The sequence below is a fragment of the Oryctolagus cuniculus genome, chromosome 1 (assembly GCF_964237555.1).
Source record: "Oryctolagus cuniculus chromosome 1, mOryCun1.1, whole genome shotgun sequence".
Classification (NCBI taxonomy): domain Eukaryota; kingdom Metazoa; phylum Chordata; class Mammalia; order Lagomorpha; family Leporidae; genus Oryctolagus; species Oryctolagus cuniculus.
In genome coordinates, this window is record NC_091432.1 from 217,784,677 (window position 1) to 217,803,922 (window position 19,246).

Below are 19,246 nucleotides of genomic sequence, written 5' to 3' on the forward strand. Positions count from 1 at the left end.
ACCTACACAAGACAGTACCCCCACCCCCACACCTGCCGACATTTTCCTTAGCAGGGAAGAGGGCGGGGCTTCAACAAGAAATGGCTCCGCCCTCCTGGGAGACTTGTGTTAGGCCTCCCACCTCCCCTGTGCCTGGTACCTGCTCAGGGGGACTGCAAGGCAGAGCTGCCCAGAGAGCCCCAGAACACAGAGGCAGGTTGTCACCGTGTGTATGTGCACACGTGTGTGTGCATGTGTGTGTTTCAGAACACAGTATAGAGGCCTCCACTTCCCACATTTCAACCTGATCTTTTGGCGGAGACTGTCAAGGCATTTCTGCCCCAGCCAGCAGGTTCATTTCCCTCTTTGAAACCATCCCAGAGTCCCACAAGATGGGGACAGATGGCGTCTTCCCAGCCATGCTTAAAGGCCGCCTCCCAGCCTGCTTCTGGCGCGGGAAGAATGTGTGGCACTCCCGGGGGTGTTGGCAGTGGCCCTACTGCTTGGCTCCAGGATTAGAACCATCTGGCAGAGCAAAGGAAGTCGGGACGGTGCCCAGAAAGAGGCCAGGCGCTCCTCGCCGGCACCGGGCGGGTGGCACCTGAGCCACCACACTCAAGGGGCAGGAAGACACAGGTGAGGGACACTGAAAACACAGCAACTCCAAGTCACCTTGTTTCCTCTCGCTTTTGCCTCTGTGCCTCCTAGGGACTTATGGGATTCATCGGGCTGGTCGGCGAGCCAGGAATCGTGGGAGAAAAGGTGAGCCATGCTGGGGACCAGATCGTGCCCAGGGTTTCAAGTTTTCCAAGGATGTCCAGATTGAGGCCACTCTCCCTGACATTCCAGACCCTCCACGGGCCTGTGCCCCTTTCCTGGCATCCCCCTGCCCTCCCGACACCGCCCTCAATTACAGTCAGACTTTTGTATGACAACCAACTCATGGGTGTGACTGGGGGCCCCCGCAGTTGCCTGCTGGTACTGCACAGGGGCGGACGACTGAGGAGGGGACGATTCCTCTGCTATCGAGACGAAGTGTGAGCTTCTCCTGGGCTGCTTTGTTTCCGTTAACCAACCCCCCCCCCCCCCAGCAGCTCTGGTTTGCTAATGAGATGAGTGGGGCCCTGATGGAGGGGGTGACTTGCTGAAGGTCACCCAGGTTGTAAGTGACAGAGCTGGGATTTGAATCAAGTTCATCGCGAAGGCCACACTTTGCCTGCCAAGTCACACACTGCCTCATCTTGGCTCCAAAGCAGCCAGTTTCCCACCATGGGCCTAAGGGCACCTGCCTGCCTTTGTATGCATTTGCTGATCCCCAGCGCAGCACCGACTCTGTGCCTGGCCCTGTGTGCCACACCAGTGTTTGTCCCATTGATAGCTAGAGCTACTGGGGTCAAGGGAGATAGCACACCGTCTCATCACACCTGGCCAGCCAGGCTCGCCTATGCTCCACTCTTCATCACTGCTGAGCCCAGACCCTCTGGCTTCTTGAGTTACAGAGAGAAAGGGGGCAAGAGAGGGCAGGAGATTTTCCATCTGCTCGTTCACTCCCCAAATGGCCACAATAACCAAGGCTGGACTAGGCCTAAGCCAGGAGCCTGGAACTCCATCCGGGTCTCCTACGTGGGTGGCAGGAGACTTGGGTCATCTTCCACTGCTTTTCTGGCTGCATTAACTGCGAGCTGGATCAGTTGTGGAGCAGCTGGGACTCAAAGCGGCGCTCATACGGGATGCCAGCGTCCCAGGTGGTGACTCAGCCCGCTGAGCCACAATGCTGGCCCCAACACCCCACCCCGCTTCTTTTAAATTTATTTTTTTTAATTTTTTAAAATTTATTTGACAGAGTTAGACAGTGAGAGAGAGAGAAACAAAGAGAAAGGTCTTCCTTTTCTGTTGGTTCACCCCCCCCCCCAAATGGCTGCTATGGCTGGAGCTATGCCGATCTAAAGCCAGGAGCCAGGTGCTTCCTCCTGGTCTCCCATGCGGGTGCAGGGCCCAAGCACCTGGGCCATCCTCCACTGCCTTCCCAGGCCACAGCAGACAGTTGGACTGGAAGAGGAGCAACCGGGACTAGAACCCAGCGTCCATATGGGATGCCGGCTCCGCAGGTGGAGGATTAATCAAGTGAGCCACAGCGCCAGCCCCTTCTTTTAAATTTAATTTTTTATTTTGAAGTAATTACAGATTCATGAGAAGTTGCAAAAATCCGTCCAGGAACGTCCTGTGTACCCTTCACTCTGCTTCCTCCCGCGGTGAAGTCCCGCACAGCTGCAGCCCACCAGCACGCGACCCCTGGCCCTCCTCACCTCCAGGCTGTTGCCATATCTTTCCCTGGGCCAGGTCCACTCACCCTACTCTACCACCACCTCCCTGGATTACTGTTAAGCATCCTTTAGCTGTGGGCTCCAGCCAGACTCCTGTAGGAAGCCCTCCCCAGCACCCTACCCCTGCAGCCCCTCCCTCTCTGCACCCGCTCCAGACTGCAGCTCTTACGTCATCCCCCTGTGACATGAGTGTCTTGCTTCACACGACCAGGTCTGTCTCTGTTCACCATGCTTCAAGCAGGGTCTGGCATATGTGCTAGGCACATAGTAGGTACTCAAGAAGTACTTTTCAGTTAGGAGGATACACAAAAACAGAGCCAGGATTTGAACCCAGAGCAGTTGCTCTGACTTCCACACCCACCGTCTCTGCCCTGACCTGATTGTGGAGAGGGAGTGAGCCACGTCCCAGCGTCCCCAGCGTCTCAGATGCCTTCCATGTCTGTTTTTCCTCAGCAAGCCCAGCCCAGGGGATGCCAGGCCCAACAGGGACCATGTGACATGGGTCCAGACCAAAGGGGACATCGGGCCCATCCTGGCCTGGGGAATAGACCTGTGGCCAGCTGCAGTGGGAGCTGCCCAAGGTCTTGGTGTCCACTGAGTGAAACCCTAGCTCCCCACCTGAGTGCAATGGCCGTGAGACAGGCAGGAACTTTACATACCTTGGGCAGGTCCTTGTCCCGCCCCTCCCCCACCCTCCACCCCACCCCCGACAGAGGCTGCCACAGCCATGACCTTCCTGTACTGCTGTCTCTGCCACAGGGTGACCGAGGCGTGATGGGGCCTCCAGGGGCACCTGGACCCAAGGGGGCGATGGTAAGGAGTAAGTCTGCATCCTCATCCCTCTCTGTCGCAGCTTCAGGTGACACCCCTGCCCTTCCTGCCCCAGCCATTGGGATGACTCTGGGGAGGCCTGGCTGCTGGCCCCGTGGCCCTGGGCTGGGGCTGAGCCAGCCGAGGTGGGACTGAGGGAGGAAGAGGCACTTCTTTCTGGTGACCTCTCCGTTGTCTTCTTTCTTGGCAGGGTCATCCTGGAACGCCAGGTGGTGTTGGGACCCCCGGAGAGCCTGGACCCCCAGTAAGCAAAGCCCTGGGTCCCCTGAACTCAGGCCCATTGCCAAGGGTAGGGGCGGGGGTTGGGGCAGATAAGGAGGTCATGGCCTCAGACAGACCAGGGAACAGATCCGAGCTCCACCGCTCCCTGGCTGTATCTGCAGAGCAGATAATTTTACTTGTGGGAGCCTAAATATTTGCTTATCTAAGAAAAGAGACAGGAAGGGTGGTCGTGACTGTGTGGGCGAAACACAGCCGTGGCTGTTGGCCGCTACTGAACGGTCTTCATCGCTCGAACTTCTTGGGCATCCGCAGCGTTGCTGCTTTTGTCCTTTGGCTCGGGAACTGCAGGGAAACCTGTGCCTGGGCAGGTGCAGGAGCTGAGGCCCAGCAGCCGGCATGGCAGAAATAACCCCTGCCTGGTGGAGAGAATCCAATAAACCAGGGTTACCTGCAGCTGAGGCAGAAGACGGCATTTGCTCAGGCCAAAGAGGCTGAGCTCAGAGGAGCAGGGCTGTTTCTAGGCGGCGAGCATGATGGGCAAGGCTGGGAGGCTCGGACATGGGTCAGCTGGGAGCACCCAATGCGGGAGCCCCCTCCCTGCCCCTAAGGCTGCTGAGGACTGGGGGAAGGGTTGTTCTCATTTGGAGCAGGTGGAACTTGCTTGGGGTCTCTCTGCTGCTGATTTTTGGGAGGGAGGAACCTGGGCAAGGACTCTCACTTCAGCCCTGGTCAGGGCTTGGGGCTGGGAACCATTCCAGGGTGGACATCAGGCAGGTGGAAAGTCAGGCTTGATTCCAGGACAGAGCTGCCGGGCGATGAGCTCAGGTTGCCTGAATCCTTGGGGTCTGATGAGAACATGAGAGCGTCTGAAGGGTTGTACCCCAAGGAACGCTCACAAAGGTTGCCTGCACCGATCAGGGAGCAAGACCAGCTCAGATCTCATCTTGTTTGTGCACCTGCTGAGTGCTGGGCATATATGCCCAGGCTTGGAGGTGCAAAATACTAAGAAATGGGTCCTTCCCTTCAGATTCTCCCTGTCCAGAGTGGGTGCAAAGGGCAAACATTCTCTCATTGTTGAAAGACTTGTGCTGAAAGACTTGTACTTCTGTGCCAGGCAACACGGGGTGCCAAGGAGGGGTATGAAGGGACTTTTCCCAGGGGAGAGGCCTGGACGTAAGTAACTGGCATCCAAAGAAGCCAGTGCCAGGCAGCGGGGACCCTGCCATTCCCACGGTTCTTTAGATGCACTGGGAAGTTTGCATCGTTCAGGGTCAGGAGCAGCGTCTGGAACTCCGGGTTCCCAGTAACGTGGGGCTTTTTGCCTGTTCATCAGACGGAGGAAAAGCCACGGTGGGCAGGGGCTGGAAGGACTGGCGATGTGCAAGTGGCTCTGTGGGCAGGTCAGAGGAGGAGGGTTTGGGAGTTCCAGCCCCACCAGCCGAGAGGCCGCTGCCCAGCCTCCCTTTTTGGCATTGGAGCCCGTTGGGATGGCAGGTGCCCAGAGTGGGGCCGAAACCCAAGTACGACAACGCTTGTGGTCCATCACCAAATTCTGCCTCCTGTGCTTCAGATCTCAGCCTCCTGAAACCTCAGCCTCCCTGGCTGTCTGGTGGGAGGAGAAACTCCTGGACAGGAGTCACTGGGACAAAAGGGAAGGCCAGTGGGAGCTGGAGGCCGGTGGGGCATCCAGGCCAGGGCACAGAAGGAAGACACAGGCCTCTTCTGAATCCCTCACCGCCCCGCCTCCACCTCTCCCCATCCTTCCACACTTCCTCAGTGCTGCCATCTGCTCAATGGGTTCATCAGACGTACTGAAATCAGATGCTTACTGTGGTCAGATCCCAGGGTTGCTGTTGACCCTGCAAGGTACAGCAGGGGCCCAGTCCGTAGGGTCTTGTGGGGTTCCTACTGCCCCTGAAGCTGCTGGAGGAGCAGGCTAGCACAGAGGGCTGTCAAATCCTGGCCCCCCCTGCTTAGGCTGGGTGATGGTTAGCAACACTGTAGCTTCTCCAAGCTTCAATTTCCTCCTCTGTAAGTTAGCAAGGTGTTGGCACCTTCACCGGGAGACTGTCCGTGAGACTGTTAGGAGAAATGCACGGGATGGCGCAGGATGTGGTGCTCGGCAAACTTCCTGCACTGAGAAAGCGCTGTGAAGCCAACCGTAACAGCTGCTTGTTAGATACAGTAATTAACACCATGAGTAGTGAGGCATCACCACGAAAGGAACGCTGGTTCCAGCTAATCGATTGGCATTTTACATCACTTTAACATCCCTGTTCTCCTGTAGCCCCCTGAGGTCAGTCAAGGTGTTTATCCCATTGCAGGGAGCCCCCTTGGACCAGAGCTGGGTTCGGTGTCATCTGGGCCCCGCCCTGGCTGGGAAGGAGTGCATGGCCACCTCTTCCTGAAGGCTTCCTGTGCCATTCTGCCTTCCCAGCAGCTCCAGGAGGCAGGGACTTTTCTTGGCCCCATTTTTTAGGTGGCAAGACTGAGGCCTAGCAAGGTTAAGTAACTTGTCTTAGGTGACGCGGGAAGTAGGTGACGGAGCTGGGATTTGAACACAGGCTCCCTGGTGCAATGAGCTTGCTTCAGAAAGCTCATGGAGCCCGGAATTCAGAGCTAAGTTTTATTTCAATGCAAAAATGTTTGTAATCCATGCAGATTTGTTTTTAATTACGTGCCTATAAATGGACCTCTTCAGGGCCCCTCGTGTGTCTGCATTTCCTTTGCTTCAAAATAAACTCGTCTTGATGCATTTCCCATGAGCTGTGTGCAGTGCCCTGGCACAACCCAGTCTGTCGGCCACTCCGCTGCCTCTAAGTCAAGACTTGGCTGCTGAGGTGTGGCAGACACTCATCACGTGCCCTCGCTCTGGGACCTGGTCCCTGCTCACCCAACCTTCGTGCCCTGCTCCGTCAGGCAGTCAGATCCACCTTTTTATTGGGCTAGGTCGGCACCCATGAGGTCTGCCGGGTGGTGGCACCCCTGGAGGCTGGGGGCGGGGTGGGCAGGGGAGAAGTGGGAACAGCAGTGTCCCCAGGCCCCCCAGGTGTTGGGCCTCTGTCTGCAGTGTGGCAGACTTCTGACTTACAGGATCCCGCCCTGAGCATCAGTGCTGAGCAGGGAGCCCTGCAGCCATCAGGGGTCCCTGTCCGGTGGATGTCAAGCGGGGCCTGGGACCAGAAGAAGAGAAGTGAGGCAGGCTCTCCACCTTCCTTCTCCTGCCCTTGGGTCTTGATTCATTCATGTATCCTTTGTCCATTCACCAGATCCCTAAGGGCTTGGCACAAAGAGCCAACCCTGCCTGGTCTCCTGACCCCGTCTCCCTTCTCCTTCCTGCAGAAATCCGAGACAACTGGGTGGCTTCCCATCTCTCTGCCCTACCACCCTCCTCCTTGGTCCCCCTCACCTGGCCCCCTCTGCTTCCCACACTTGCCCCAGGGCTGTTCCTGGGGCGGGAGTACGGTATATTCCCGTGGGCCTCAGGGCCGGGGCTTGGGCCACCGCCTTCCCTGGCCCATGTGGGAGTGAAAGGGAGGAAGAGGGCGCCCAAGGAGCTCTTTGGTTTACAGGGCCGGTGTAGCTTCTCCATGTTGGTTTCAGATTAACAGGAAGGATGCGGCTCATCCTGGGGAGCCTTCTTCTGCTACCTGGGCTCCCAGAAAGATCAGGGCCTTCCCCCCCAGGTCACCCAGGGCATGGGCCATGTTCAGGGTGGCGGCCACTCCCACAGATGGTGCCTGTGGGACCCAGGGCTGAGGCTACATGCTCTGCCCCGACACTCCCAGCTCTATGTTGCTCTCGCTTCCTGACAAAGCCTTCTCTACACTCTCTCCTCCCCGCAGGGTCCTCCGGGGTCACGAGGCCCGCCAGGCCCCAGGGGCACCAAGGGACGCCGGGTAAGTCAGGCCCGCGCTGGCAGTGGAACCCCCTGCCCGACATCACTCTCTGGGCCCTGGCCCTGCCCGGCGGGGACGTCGGCCACTTTCACAGCACCAGGCGGGGTTCCGGCTCGGTGGGGGCCCCAGCCATCTTTCCAGCCCGTTTCTCAGCCTCAGGCCTTGTCATCCAGTGGGCACAGACAGGTTCTCTGGGTCCGGTGCTTGCTTCATTCATTCATTCCTGTGCCAGTGGTGGTGGATCTACAGTGAGCACAGAGAACAGGACAGAGGTGACCCTTCAGTAGGCCAGAGCATTGGGCAGATGCAGGTGATGCCACGCCAGGGTTATCAGCAGGTGGATGGTGGAAGCGCTCGAGCTTAGAGGAGGCCCCTGTCCTGCTGCCCAGGGAAGGCTTTGAGGAGGTAGCAGAGCTGAGCTGATGCCCGGTTTGGGGCAGAGAGCCTGGCAGGGGAACTGCACTAAGGTGCGAGAAGAGGTGGCATGTCTAGGGATCCCCATGATCAACAGAGACCCAGAGGAGAGGCACAGTCCAAGATGTAGCAGGAACCAAGCCAGGCAGGGCCCCATATGCCATAGCTGGGCTCCCGGAGGAGCACTCTACCATAGGGCGCTTTGCACGAGGGCTGGTCTGAGCCCCGTAGAGCCTGAAGCATGGGTGACCAGCAGCACCTACTCTGCCAGGCACTGCCTGTCACACAGGAGCATCAGGGGCAGAGCTGGGCTCCGAACCTGGGGAGCGTGCCTCCTGCACCTGCTGAGTGTGCCTCCTGCACACACAGAATCCAGCCTCATTTCCAGTCGTGCAGGGAAGGTCTGTGTAATGGTCTCCTGCTGCCAATGGGGCCCGGGTGTCAGGCCAGGCAGTGTTATTACAAACAGGCAGCTCAGGCAACCCAGGCCCGGTAAGTGACCCCACACAGGGGAGTCCATGGCGCTTATTCTCGGGATTGAGTTTCACGTGGATTTCCCCAGACCCAGCTGGCCAGAGTGGTCAACCTGAGATAGAGGGGAGGTAAGGGACACTCCTCCGGCCTGTCAGGGCCTCCCTGTGCCCATGTCTTTTGGTCACTTTGAGTGGGCTGAGGCCCAAGGACAGCTGGGGCCCATTCTGACCCCGTGCATGTGCCCTGTGTCCCAGGAAGCCACAGAACTGGAGGGTGGGCTGTATCGGCCCTGCCCCCATCCCCACCCCTGCCAAACCCACCCTTGCACCCAATGATGGTTTCAAGGATGCATTTCCTGCTGAGACCCAGGCTCTGACCCCATCCGAGTCTCGGAGGCAAACGGCCCCTTTCCCTGCTAGGTTGGGCATGCTCAGCTCTGGGCTTGCCCCGTGCCCTTAGCAAGGGCCTCTGCTCTCTGGGCCTCGGTTCCCCCATTTGTGCTGTGGGGGTCTGCAAGCTTTCCTTCCTCTATGTGAGAGGGGTCCTGCTCCCACTCACCCCCAGCCCTGGAAAGAATGGGCTCTGAGAACTTAAGACCAAGTGGGGACTCCACTCTCCGTAGGGCTATTGAGTAGGGTCTGGCTCCACCTGCCCCAGCCGAAGGCACAGGGGCTTAGGTCAGGCAGGCCTAGGGGCAAGGCTGAGCCTTCCCAGTTGCCGGCTGTGGAAGCTCAGGCCAGTTTCTTAACCTCTCTGAGACTTTTTCCTATCACTTATTTGGGGTAGCTGGCACGGCCCCTTCCAAGGGGTGCCCACGGCTGCATGTTGCTGCTGTGAGCAGGGAGAGAGCTCAGCAGGTCTGGCCTCGCCTCCTGGCTCCTCCCCTTGGGCCTGGGGCCACCCACTGTCACTCCCCGAGCTTCCTGTTGGGCCTCTGCAAAATGGGCCAACAACAGGACCAGCCTGGTGAGATGGCCGCGGGGATTCAATCACTCAATTCAATCACTGTCTTGAGCTTAGTAAGTGCCTCGGGCTGGTGAAGTTTGCCTTTCTTCCTTCTCGTTCCTCTATCCCTTTTCCACAAACTGCTGTGGCTGGCCAGCTTTTCCTCCTCCCGGCCTGGCTGGAGGGCAGCCCCAGCTGTGGCTACAAACTTCTTTCCTTGGGGAGCTCGTATAAGACAGCAGACATGTGCCTCCGAGAGAAACCCAGGCCTGCCTCCAGCAGCATGGCCTGCCCCAGTGCAGCTGGGGAGGGAAGCGGCAGGACTGGGGGACGAGCCACTGAGTGGCCCAAAACAAGTGTCAGGGTTTGTAGCTGCCCTGGCCCCTCTCCCTGCACAGGAAGACATGGAGACAAGGGGGCTGGGGGCTGGTCCTGTTTCCCCCACCTCAGTCCCCAGCTTCTCTCTGAGCCCCTGGGGATTGTGGGTCTCCCAGATAGGATGGGGTTTACACAGTTCTTCCCCAACCCAGGCTCCTCCAGGCTTTGGCTTGCATACTCCCAGTGATGGGGAGCTCACTCTTATGCCGGTCAACAGTGACAGGCAGTTGTGAAATGAAATAGGCAGAAGCTGACAGAGGTTCAAATTCTAGCTCTTCCTCTTCTTGCTAGCTGTGTGACCATAGACAAGTTCACTGGGTGCCCCCCCCCCCCCGCCCCACCTGTGGCCCCAGATCAACATGTGACCTGCCAGTGTCCCTGAGAGTCTGAGGTACCCTTTAAAGCTGAGGTGTGGAGGGGCTGTGTTGGGAGCCGCAGGTAGCTGCTCTGTGGAAATTTCGCTTTTGCAGGTTCAGTTGTTAATTCAGAATGTCTTGTTTGATTTGTAAATAACTTTCCCTCATTTAGCTTTCTCTGTCCTCATCTCCACGTCCCCACTCAGACACGTCCCCAGTGCTTTGGTCTGGGGGTGTTACAGGCTGGTCCCCGCAGCTGCCCAGACCCCTGCACAGGATCCCCTGTGACCCCCAGCCCAGGCCTCCTCAACCCCTCCAGAACAAACCCCAGCCATGGGGGTAGTGGGAAACCTGTTGGGAGTCCCAACTGCTGATGTGCAGGGGGACCTTGGCTGAGACTCGGTGTTCCCATCTGGGCAAGGGGAACAGGAGAGGGACTCCACTAGCCTCTATCTGGGGGTCAGACTGTGCCCCAGGGAGCAGCAGCTTGGTCGCTGGTCCCTGCTGCAAGCCCTGCCCTGGTCCTGCTCTCTCCTCACGTCAGTTCCTTCTCTGAGCTGGGCCATCTAGCTTACACATCTGGCTACCTGCAGAGCCTCCCCAGATCTGCCTCTGTCCCCCCCCCATAGAAGAACAAGGAGCAACAGCAGAGCTTGAAGAGCCATCTGGGTGACTTGGCTACATGTCTCTGCACTCTGGCCCTCAGTCTCCACATCTGTGAGATGGGTTAGCTGGGGGACTCTTGAAACAGGCTTGTTCACGCCTAGCCCCATTCTGCAAGGGCTGGGCCTCCAGCCAAGTCCGCCCCTCCTGTGCCGCGTGCAGAGCTATCTCAGCAGGTGTTGCATAGGTGACCTGCCTCAGGTGGCAGGTGCTTGGGAAGAGGGAGGATACTGGACCCCAGGCTGTGCAGAGAGAGACCCAGGGCGCTGGGCAGCCCTGCCTTTTTGGTTCTTAGCCCGAGGGAGACCCCTGCTGTCCACTGTGCTAGTCCTTTCTTCCTGTTCCAGGGCCCCCGAGGACCAGATGGACCAACTGGGGAGCAGGGGTCCAGGGGCCTGAAGGTACCAGCCCCCACACCCTGCCTTTCCTCATGCCTCCCGTGCTGGGTCAGGAGTCTGAGCACCAGGACCCTCAAAGCCCCACTAGGCTGCTGAGAGCTGGGCCTACCTCTGGCTGCCCCATGGACGGAAAAGTCTTCTGTGTACCTGGAGGCTATGGCGAGCCACACCCCATGGGGCGGGGCTCAGTGTTCCCACCTGCACAGAGGGGAGAGGGTGCATGCTGTGGTCTCGTGGTCCCTTTTTGGGGAGTGGTCCTCCTAAGCATGGTCTCCCTCCTTCACGTGCTCTGCTTCCTGCAGGGTCCTCCAGGACCACAGGGCAGACCGGGCCAGCCTGGACAGCAGGTAGGTCAGGCCAAGGCCAAGCTCACCAGCCCCCTCCCCACCCCTGCCTTGTGCACCTCTAAGGACCTCCAAATCTGCTTCCAGGGTGCGGCTGGAGAGCGAGGCTACTCGGGCGCACGAGGCTTCCCTGTGAGTCCTGCCAGTTCGTGAAATTCCCTCTGCGGGGGACTTTGGGGTGGGGTGAGGAAGCTGCAAGGTCCTAGCTGCCCATCTCTGCACTGAAGCCCCTCCAGTACCCCCCTCCCCTGTGGGAGTGGGCTGGGCCCCTAGTCCATTGTGGCGGCCACCCTGAGCTCACAGGGTCAGGCAGATGCAGATGGCTGCGGAGGGACCCAGTCACCTTTGTCTTTCTCCACAGGGCATCCCAGGCCCCTCGGGCCCGCCTGGCACCAAGGGCCTCCCTGGAGAACCGGTATGCATCTTTTTTCCTTCTTCTTGGGACCTTTGCCCAGGCAAGCTGGCCTCAGCTGGCCCACCCACCCAGGGTAGGGGCCCGGTGCTCAGACATGGAGATGAGTGAGCAAGGGCTGGGCCTTGGGCAGGTGGCTGGGGCCCTGGCTGGGGGGTGTGGGTCTGAGTCCCAGGCTGCTTGCTCTCCAGCCTGTTTTCCCACGGGGAAAATGGAACAGTTGTCCCCCACCGGCCGCTCTGTTGTGGAGATGAAATGAGAAAATGTACAGAGAGTGCTTAGCCAAGGCAGGACTGAAGGAGGGTGCAATGGAGGAAGATAAAAGCTGTCAGCTTCCAGAGGGCAGGGGGAGGTCACATGCCAACAGCACAACAAGGAGCCATGGAAAGGCTTGGGCCCTGGCCCTGGGGGGGCATGATCAGTGGTGCCCCTTATCCCTGCCCTGGGAAGGAAGGACTTGGGGGTCAGCCCAGGTGTCGGGGAGCCCTGTGTAGAAGCTGCTGGAGACAACAGGGAGAGGACAGAACTCAAGGGGCTTGGTGGATGGATCCCAGGTCACTGCAGGTGGTGGTCAGGGGGCTCCCACACCCTGGGCCACTGCTGTATTCACTCCCACGTCTAGATGCCCAGGAATCGCCCGTGAACCCTGGGTGGGCTGGGGGCTCTCAGAGGTGGACCTGAGATGAAAGGAGCCAGAGTGAGGCAGGCCGGAGAGCAGGAGGGTCCTGGGCAGGGGAGGCTGCAGGGTTTCACCCTGGTGACTAGCAAGGCGCAGGTCTGCTATTGGGATGCAGTGCGGGGCCAGGTGAGGCGGGCGCTGCAGGCTCAGGCACTGGGTGCAGGCTGCACAGTCCCTGGTTCTGCAGGTCTCTCCCTTACCACCTTCTACCCTGACCCCCCAAAGTGGCTGCTTAGCCTCAGACCCCAAAGAATTCCCAGACTATCTTCTCCCAACTGCCTGTGTGTCTGTGTGTCTTCCAGGGCCCTCAGGGACCCCAGGGGCCAGTAGGCCCTCTGGGAGAGATGGGACCCAAGGTGAGTGGTAAGAGACCCCCATTTGTTGCCGTTGCTCCTGCAGATGCCCGGGTCCCTGTGTGCCCTTCCCTGCCCTCACTTGGGAACTGCAGAGAAGGGAGGGTGAACACGCAGGCAGAGAAGGTAGAACTGGGTGCGGGGAGCAGGATGCAGGGGTGCAGGGGCCCTTGAGGGGGGGAAGCCAGGGCTCTTCACGCATCCCTAAAAGCAGCAATGCCCCTATTTCTACCCCTCCTGGCACTTGGCCTAGCGCCACCCCGCTGGGGGCCACTCACAAGGACTTGGAAAGGGTCCCCGATGCCTGGGCCTTATCCCCAGGACGAAAGCAGGCCTCAGGGTGTGTGCAAAGCCCCATGCCAGTGGGGCTAACTCAGGACCTCTCCCGCCCTGGCCACCCTGGCCATGCCAGCTCAGCTACACAGAGCAGGGCTGGAGGCAGCATCCTTGGGCTTCCTCACCGGCCCTACGTGAATGTGGCATCTTCCTCCCTGTGCTTGCCCAGGGCTCCCGCTGTGGTCAACCACACTCGTGTGGGAGGGAAAGGGTTCCAGCCACTGTCGCCGGGCGGTCCTGAGGCTCTGCCAGCCTGGACCTGACCGCCCCCCTGCCCCCCTAGTCCCAGCTCCAGGTTCTGAGAAGCTGCAGCCTGGCTCGCTTGCCTCCTGCTGGTGACCACAGGCGCACTGTTTGCCCTCTCCTATCCCCCTCACATCCAGCCAGGGGCCAGGCTTTGCCCTAGGAGGGACCCATGGCATTTTCTTTTAGGGGCCGCCGGGTGCAGTGGGAGAACCAGGCCTTCCTGGGGAAGCCGGGATGAAGGTGAGCGGGATGAGAGCAGAGAAAAATGACTTGTTGAAACCGGCTCCCAGCTGGCGGCCGTGTCCTCCCTGCGAAGGAGAAATGGGCCTTTCTTGTGCCAGGATAATGGGTTCTCTGTGCTCCTGGCCAGGGGAGTGGGGGCCCTGGCCGTGGCCACCGTCGAGTGTCCAGCTGGGCCCGGGGCCCCCACCCCTGCCCCCTGCCTGCTGCTGTTTTCCCTGGCACCTGCCCCCGCCTCCACGCTGGGGCAGCCGTCCCTCCTGGCCTCAGGCGATAGCATCTGCATTTCAGCACTGCTGCCACTCATTACCTGCTGAGAAACAGGCGCCCATTGATCCCTGGGCTCTGGGGAGCGCTCCCTCCCTGCGCTGCCGTGGGAAGGTGGCCCCACTCCCCATCCAGGCGGGGCCAGGCCGAGGAGCCATGTTGGCCGGCCTGGGCCATCGTGGAGGCAAGGCCCAGGGGATCCAGGCTGAAGGGCTGTGGGCCTGGAGACCGAACACCCCTTCTGGGTGTCCCTGCCATTCAGAGAGGGAGCTGGGGCAGCCTGGGGCTGTCACACTTGGCTTACTTCCAGGACGGGAGGAAGTCAGCCCTCAGAGCAAGCAGCTGGAAGTGGAAGTGGGCTTGTCCCATTTGGGGACCGCTCAGAGCTCTGCCTCGCTCCTCTATGCCCCCAAATGCCAGCCAGGAGCGTAGGCCAGAACCCCCGGAATAAGAAAGACCCTTGTTTCTGGACTCTTCTAGAGGGCAGATGGCCTCAACTCTGGCTCAGGAGGGCTTCCTCTTCCAAGTCTCCCAGGGGAGGGGAGAAGGGGTGATGAGCCCCACGCCCGCGCCAGATGCCCCCCGAGCCTCCAGGCCTAAAGCTGTCGTGGGTTAGTGCTCTCAGACCGGGGCTGCTCCCTGTGCCTCATGTCCGAAAGGAAACCACTGTGGGGATGGTCGGGGTGCCCACATTAACAGGGCCCCTAGAACAGGGCTGTGGAGGTGAGCTCTGCTGCCACCACCCCTGTGGATGGTGGTGGTGGCGGTGGCCCTGGTGGCTGTCCCTCCGCCCTAGCATGGGAGATGCCTGTGGCCGGGGCTGACTTGGAACAGCGGCTCGGGCAGGTGCTCTGGGATTTCCCTTTGATCCATGGGAAGAAGGCCCTTCCGCACTGCCCGTCCCCGACCCTCACTCAGAGCTGGGGGAAACAGGCCTGGCCGCTGCTCCACGGTGGCTCACCTTGTGTTTGTCTCTCCTAGGGTGACCTTGGACCCCTGGGCACCCCTGGGGAGCAGGGCCTTGTTGGGCAGCGGGTAAGTGGAAGCCAATCCCTTCTCCCTGGGAAGTCTGTAGGGAGATTGTGGGCAGGGGGCAGAGCAGGGCTCTATGCTGCCTCCAGGACTTTGATTTGAGCTTGGTGGAGCTTGGTGCCCTGAGACAGCAGGTGTGACAATTGATCAGTAGAGGCTTGGAGGGCTGTGTTAAAAGGGATCTTGGGGGTCCATGGAGGCTCAGTGGGAGAGAATGACGAGCACTCATGGGCCGTCCACTGTGAATCAGGTGCTTTTCTCACGGCACTGAGTGCACAGCAGTGAGGGAGAGGCCTGTGTCCTGGAACTTATGTCTAGGTGGATTGATTAGTGATGTCTGCCACGGGTGCAGGAAGAGCAGAATCTGCACACCTGTCACAGCTTTGCCATCCCCGCATCTGACTGTGGGGAGCAACTCGGACTAGACTAAGTTACTGGAATTAAGACTTATTCTATGCATCTGCTCTCCCACAATATGGTGCTGAGAAGGGAAACAGCTTCTACACAGCTGCCTCCAGTTCAACCAATAAACTGTAGGACCTGCTCCTGATTGGAGGAGAGCAGCGTACTTGGTGTGTGGGTAGCAGAGTTGGGATTGGCGGAAGAGGACTATAAAGGAGGAGAGAGACAACATGCACCAGGAACATCTAAGAGGAACATCTAGGGGGAACATCTATCTGAAGGAACACCTGTGCAGCCCCCGAGAGAGCCGGCCGGCGGTGTGCCACTCCCCTGCGGAAGTGGGGAAAGTGGCCAGGGGGAACCGCCCTTCCACGGAGGTGGAAGGGTCGGTAGCCAACCCGGGAAGAACCAGCAGCAAACCCGGGGAGGGCCGAGCAGACGAAAGAACAACGCAGGGTCCTGTGTCGTTCCTCCACGAAGACGGGGAGCGACATCTGACGACCCCTTCTGGCTCTGAACTGCAATGAGCTCTAAAAGCAGAGAGAGCCCCTAACTTCACTGGATCGGCATTAGGGAACCCAGGCATCAGGGGCATCTCCAGTGCTGGCAGAGCAATCCAGGCGCCTAGCTGAGGGTCCCAAGGTTACCAAGGCTCTTGCTATGGTTCTCGTGCTTGCTGGCACATCCTCTGAGGGCTGGCCTCACCTTACTCAGCTAAGAAATGGGATTCCGCCAAGAAGGGCTTGCCCCAATTCTAGGCATCATCTCTCAGATGGCTTCCATAGTGGGGTGCTTGCGCTGTGTGTGCCCCACTGCCACCCCTGAAGGCAGTGCTATCAGCCCACTTTTTAAAGAAACCGATGCCCGTGGAATTGAGCGGTTTGCTTGCGGTCAAAAGCCAGCGAGTGGGAAGCCGCGATGTGGTGGTGAGGCCTGTCTCACAGCAGCACCTGCTCTGAACCGCTGGGCCACACGGCCTCCCCTGCCCAGCCAGCTCCAGACATGGGTCCAGGACAACTCTGTGACAAGCTGACTCCATGTAGCCTCTACTCCACACCTCTGCTGACAGTAGCCGCCCGGGGTCTGTTTCTGATTCCTAGAGAGCTGAATGTAGGACCTCACCCCTCGCTCGCTCACTCAGCTGTGGCTCTGTGCACCCACTATGTGCAGGGCCCCCAGCTCCCACTGCTGAGGATCCGAGTCCTGTGGCAGGGAGTGGCCCCTCCCCAGTAATGTCTCCTTATCTTCTCCTCCATCTCCAGGGAGAGCCTGGCCTGGAAGGTGACAGCGGCCCCATGGGGCCCGACGGGCTAAAGGTAAGTGCCCCATGGGCAGGACTTAGCTAGGCCCCGCCCTCCCATCCAAGACCTAGGTGTCCTCCCAGAAGCCCTGTGTGTTCCCACCAAGCTCTGAGATTGGACCCCTGGCTGCCTGCTGAGGTGGGCCTGGGGCCTGGGAACCTCACCCATCCGTCTCCCTGGCTGCTCCTCTCCCAACGTCAGCTTCTCTTGGCTACGGGTGGCTCCTGAGCACCCACTCTCTGTTCTCTTCCAAACTTCCCCAGAGGTGGAGGGAATAACAGCTGTGCCTGCAAGGCCCCATGGGAGGACTGGTCATACCTGTGCCAGGTCTGCCCTAAGCCCTTGATGATGTCACGCCTATCAGTGCTTTGAGCGAAGTCCTGTCTTCCCGTGGGGAAACAGACTCAGAGAAAATAAGCAAGTTGCCCATGGATACACAGCAGTAATTGACATCCAGGACCCAAATCTGGACTTGTGTGGCCCCAGCCCCTCTGCTTGCTCTGCTGTTCCATGTGCCCATTTTAAAAGGGGGAAAGACTGAGGCTCAGAGGAAGGCAGAGGTACGGTCATCCAGGGTCCGCTGTGAGTGGAGGATCTGAAGTTCAAACCCACGGTTCACAGGCTCCAAACCTGTTGGCTTTACTTGGGCCTGCTGCTCGCTTCAGAGTCTCTGTCAGCCACAAATGCTGGGATCTCAAGGCAGCATGGACCCAGCTGAAGTGTGGGTGGGCAACTGGGCAGGCCCTGCTCTCTGACCTCGGTTTCTGGCCTCTGTCTCTGACCCACCCTGGCCCCCAGGGCTGGGATGTCCCACTGTGCAAGTCAGTTCCCCAGCTCAGAGTCCCATGTTCCATGTCCCTGGGTCCCCTCTGCCACCCACCTACCATGTGATCTCAGGTAGGCACCTCCTTCGCTGGCCTCAGCTTCCCCATCCCTAGGCCTATGCCCTCTACCTGCTCTCCGTAGTCCCCTGGTGCCCGCACTCCCAGAATGCCTTAGAAACAGGCCCCTGCAGGCTCTTGGTGTTTTTCTTGCAAGGATGAGAGCGCCCCCTGTCTGTCGTCATCTGCCTTTTCTCTCCCCCAGCCCTGATGCACCCTAGGGAGCAGCCGGGTCCAGAGCCTCTGCCAGTTCCCCCACACCCTTTGCCAAGGGCACACTGCTCGGCACTGTGTGACGATGGTGGTGTGCGTTGTGGCTAAGATGTTCTGAATGCCAAGCATTGCCCGATGCATTGCCCCACTCACTCCTCCAAGCGAGGACCATCACCCACCCCACTTGACAGACCAGGAGACAGAGGCACGGCGGCATGCGGCCTTGCTCCTGGCTCTGCCCCCTTTCACTCCCTCCACAGCCAATTCTCCCATAGTCCTTGAACCAGAGCCGTCACTCACACAGCATCTTCACACAAATCCCAGGAGGGACTGTTTGCTTTACGGTGTTTGTCCAGGAATCGCCTTCATGGTGAAAAGAACATCTTGATGGGCACCACACCATAGAGTCCCTCTGTGCCCGTTGTCTCCTTGGTGACAGCCAGCTGATGGTGGCCATGGTAGTGGTGACCAGTAACAGTGGACCTTGCCCAGCGCCCACCCGCCAGACGCCCTGTGCAGCTTCTTGCCTGGTTCCCCTCTCCCAGGCCTCCCTGGGATCCTTGTTTTACTGAGACTTGCCCCGGGGTCACATGGCTGTTGAGGGAAGGCAGCAAGACCTGGAAACACAGGGGTGGAGTTGTCCCCTGAGCAGACAACCTGGGGATAGGAAGGAGCCAGACCCTGGGGGCTCACCCATGCTCTACCATTCTGCATGGGGTCCACAGGGGCTGCCACTCCAGCTGTGTAGCAGCCCAGGCCGTGGGGGTCTGAGTCATCAGTGGGGCCTGGGCTCATGCAGGACCAGGAGCATGCTGCCTGCCTCTGAGCAGCAGGGCAGCAGGTGGCCAGGCTGACCAGCCAGAAGCAGGGCTCTGTCTTGGGGAGTCTGTGATGGGCACCTGGACCAACCCCATCTTCATGCCAGGCTATGCCTGGAATCTGAGAGTGCCGGTGGGAAGGACCTGAGAACCCAGCCTGGTGCCCAGATCTGCTCTGTGCTGGGCCATGCCCCAACTTGGGGTCATCTGCCCCTTACCTGGGTCATCCATGGCCACGCCCCCACAAGCTAAAGGTGCCCTGGAGCCCAGGCCTCAGGCAAGGGTGAGCACTCGGTGATCATGACCCCTAGCCTGTCTTCTCAGCCAGGCCAAGTCCCAGGCTCCAGCAGCCTGCCCTGCCCTCTCTCCTCTGACACTCACCTGTGTGTCAGTGTCCTTTGTGAAGCGTGGTGCTGTGAAACAAGCCCGGCAGAGACGCCCTCTGCTGTTCCCATCATGTCCCCTTCCCTCGCCATCCCCTCCTCCTACCTGGGACTCCATGCCCTCTCGCACAGGGCTCCTGGGCAGGTAGCAGAGCCCTGTGCCAGCTGGCCACAGACCCATGCAGCCCGCCAGCCCTGCTGGTGGCCACTGCTCTGCCCCCTGCAGCCACTGCCCAGCTCACAGCTCTCGTACTTTCTCTGGCCCTGCCTCACACTGCCAGGGCCCGGTCTGCCCCGTCTCTGCAGGAGCAAGTGAAGGGGACAGTGATGAGACAGGGCAGGCTTGGGGACGCACGGGGTTGCTCGCTTCAAAACTGCTCTGCAAGGCCAGGGCTCACAGAGGAGCATCAGTAGTCTGCCCTTAACTCCCAAAACCCACGCCAAAGGCTGCCTTTC

The 19,246-nt window shown here is 59.6% G+C and overlaps 1 protein-coding gene across 4 annotated transcripts in view; it reads left to right on the forward strand.

The window, feature by feature from the left end:
• Positions 1-19,246, forward strand: part of COL27A1 (collagen type XXVII alpha 1 chain) — a 130,274-nt gene that overhangs the window by 81,313 nt on the left and 29,715 nt on the right. For all 4 annotated transcript variants that reach the window (XM_051842706.2, XM_051842708.2, XM_051842719.2 and 1 more), the window contains 12 exons: positions 688-741; positions 3,063-3,116; positions 3,325-3,378; positions 7,202-7,255; positions 10,833-10,886; positions 11,186-11,230; positions 11,315-11,359; positions 11,589-11,642; positions 12,621-12,674; positions 13,440-13,493; positions 14,742-14,795; positions 16,457-16,510. In XM_051842706.2, coding sequence (XP_051698666.1) covers positions 688-741; positions 3,063-3,116; positions 3,325-3,378; positions 7,202-7,255; positions 10,833-10,886; positions 11,186-11,230; positions 11,315-11,359; positions 11,589-11,642; positions 12,621-12,674; positions 13,440-13,493; positions 14,742-14,795; positions 16,457-16,510 — 630 coding nt within the window. The remainder of the gene's footprint in view (positions 1-687; positions 742-3,062; positions 3,117-3,324; positions 3,379-7,201; positions 7,256-10,832; positions 10,887-11,185; positions 11,231-11,314; positions 11,360-11,588; positions 11,643-12,620; positions 12,675-13,439; positions 13,494-14,741; positions 14,796-16,456; positions 16,511-19,246) is intronic.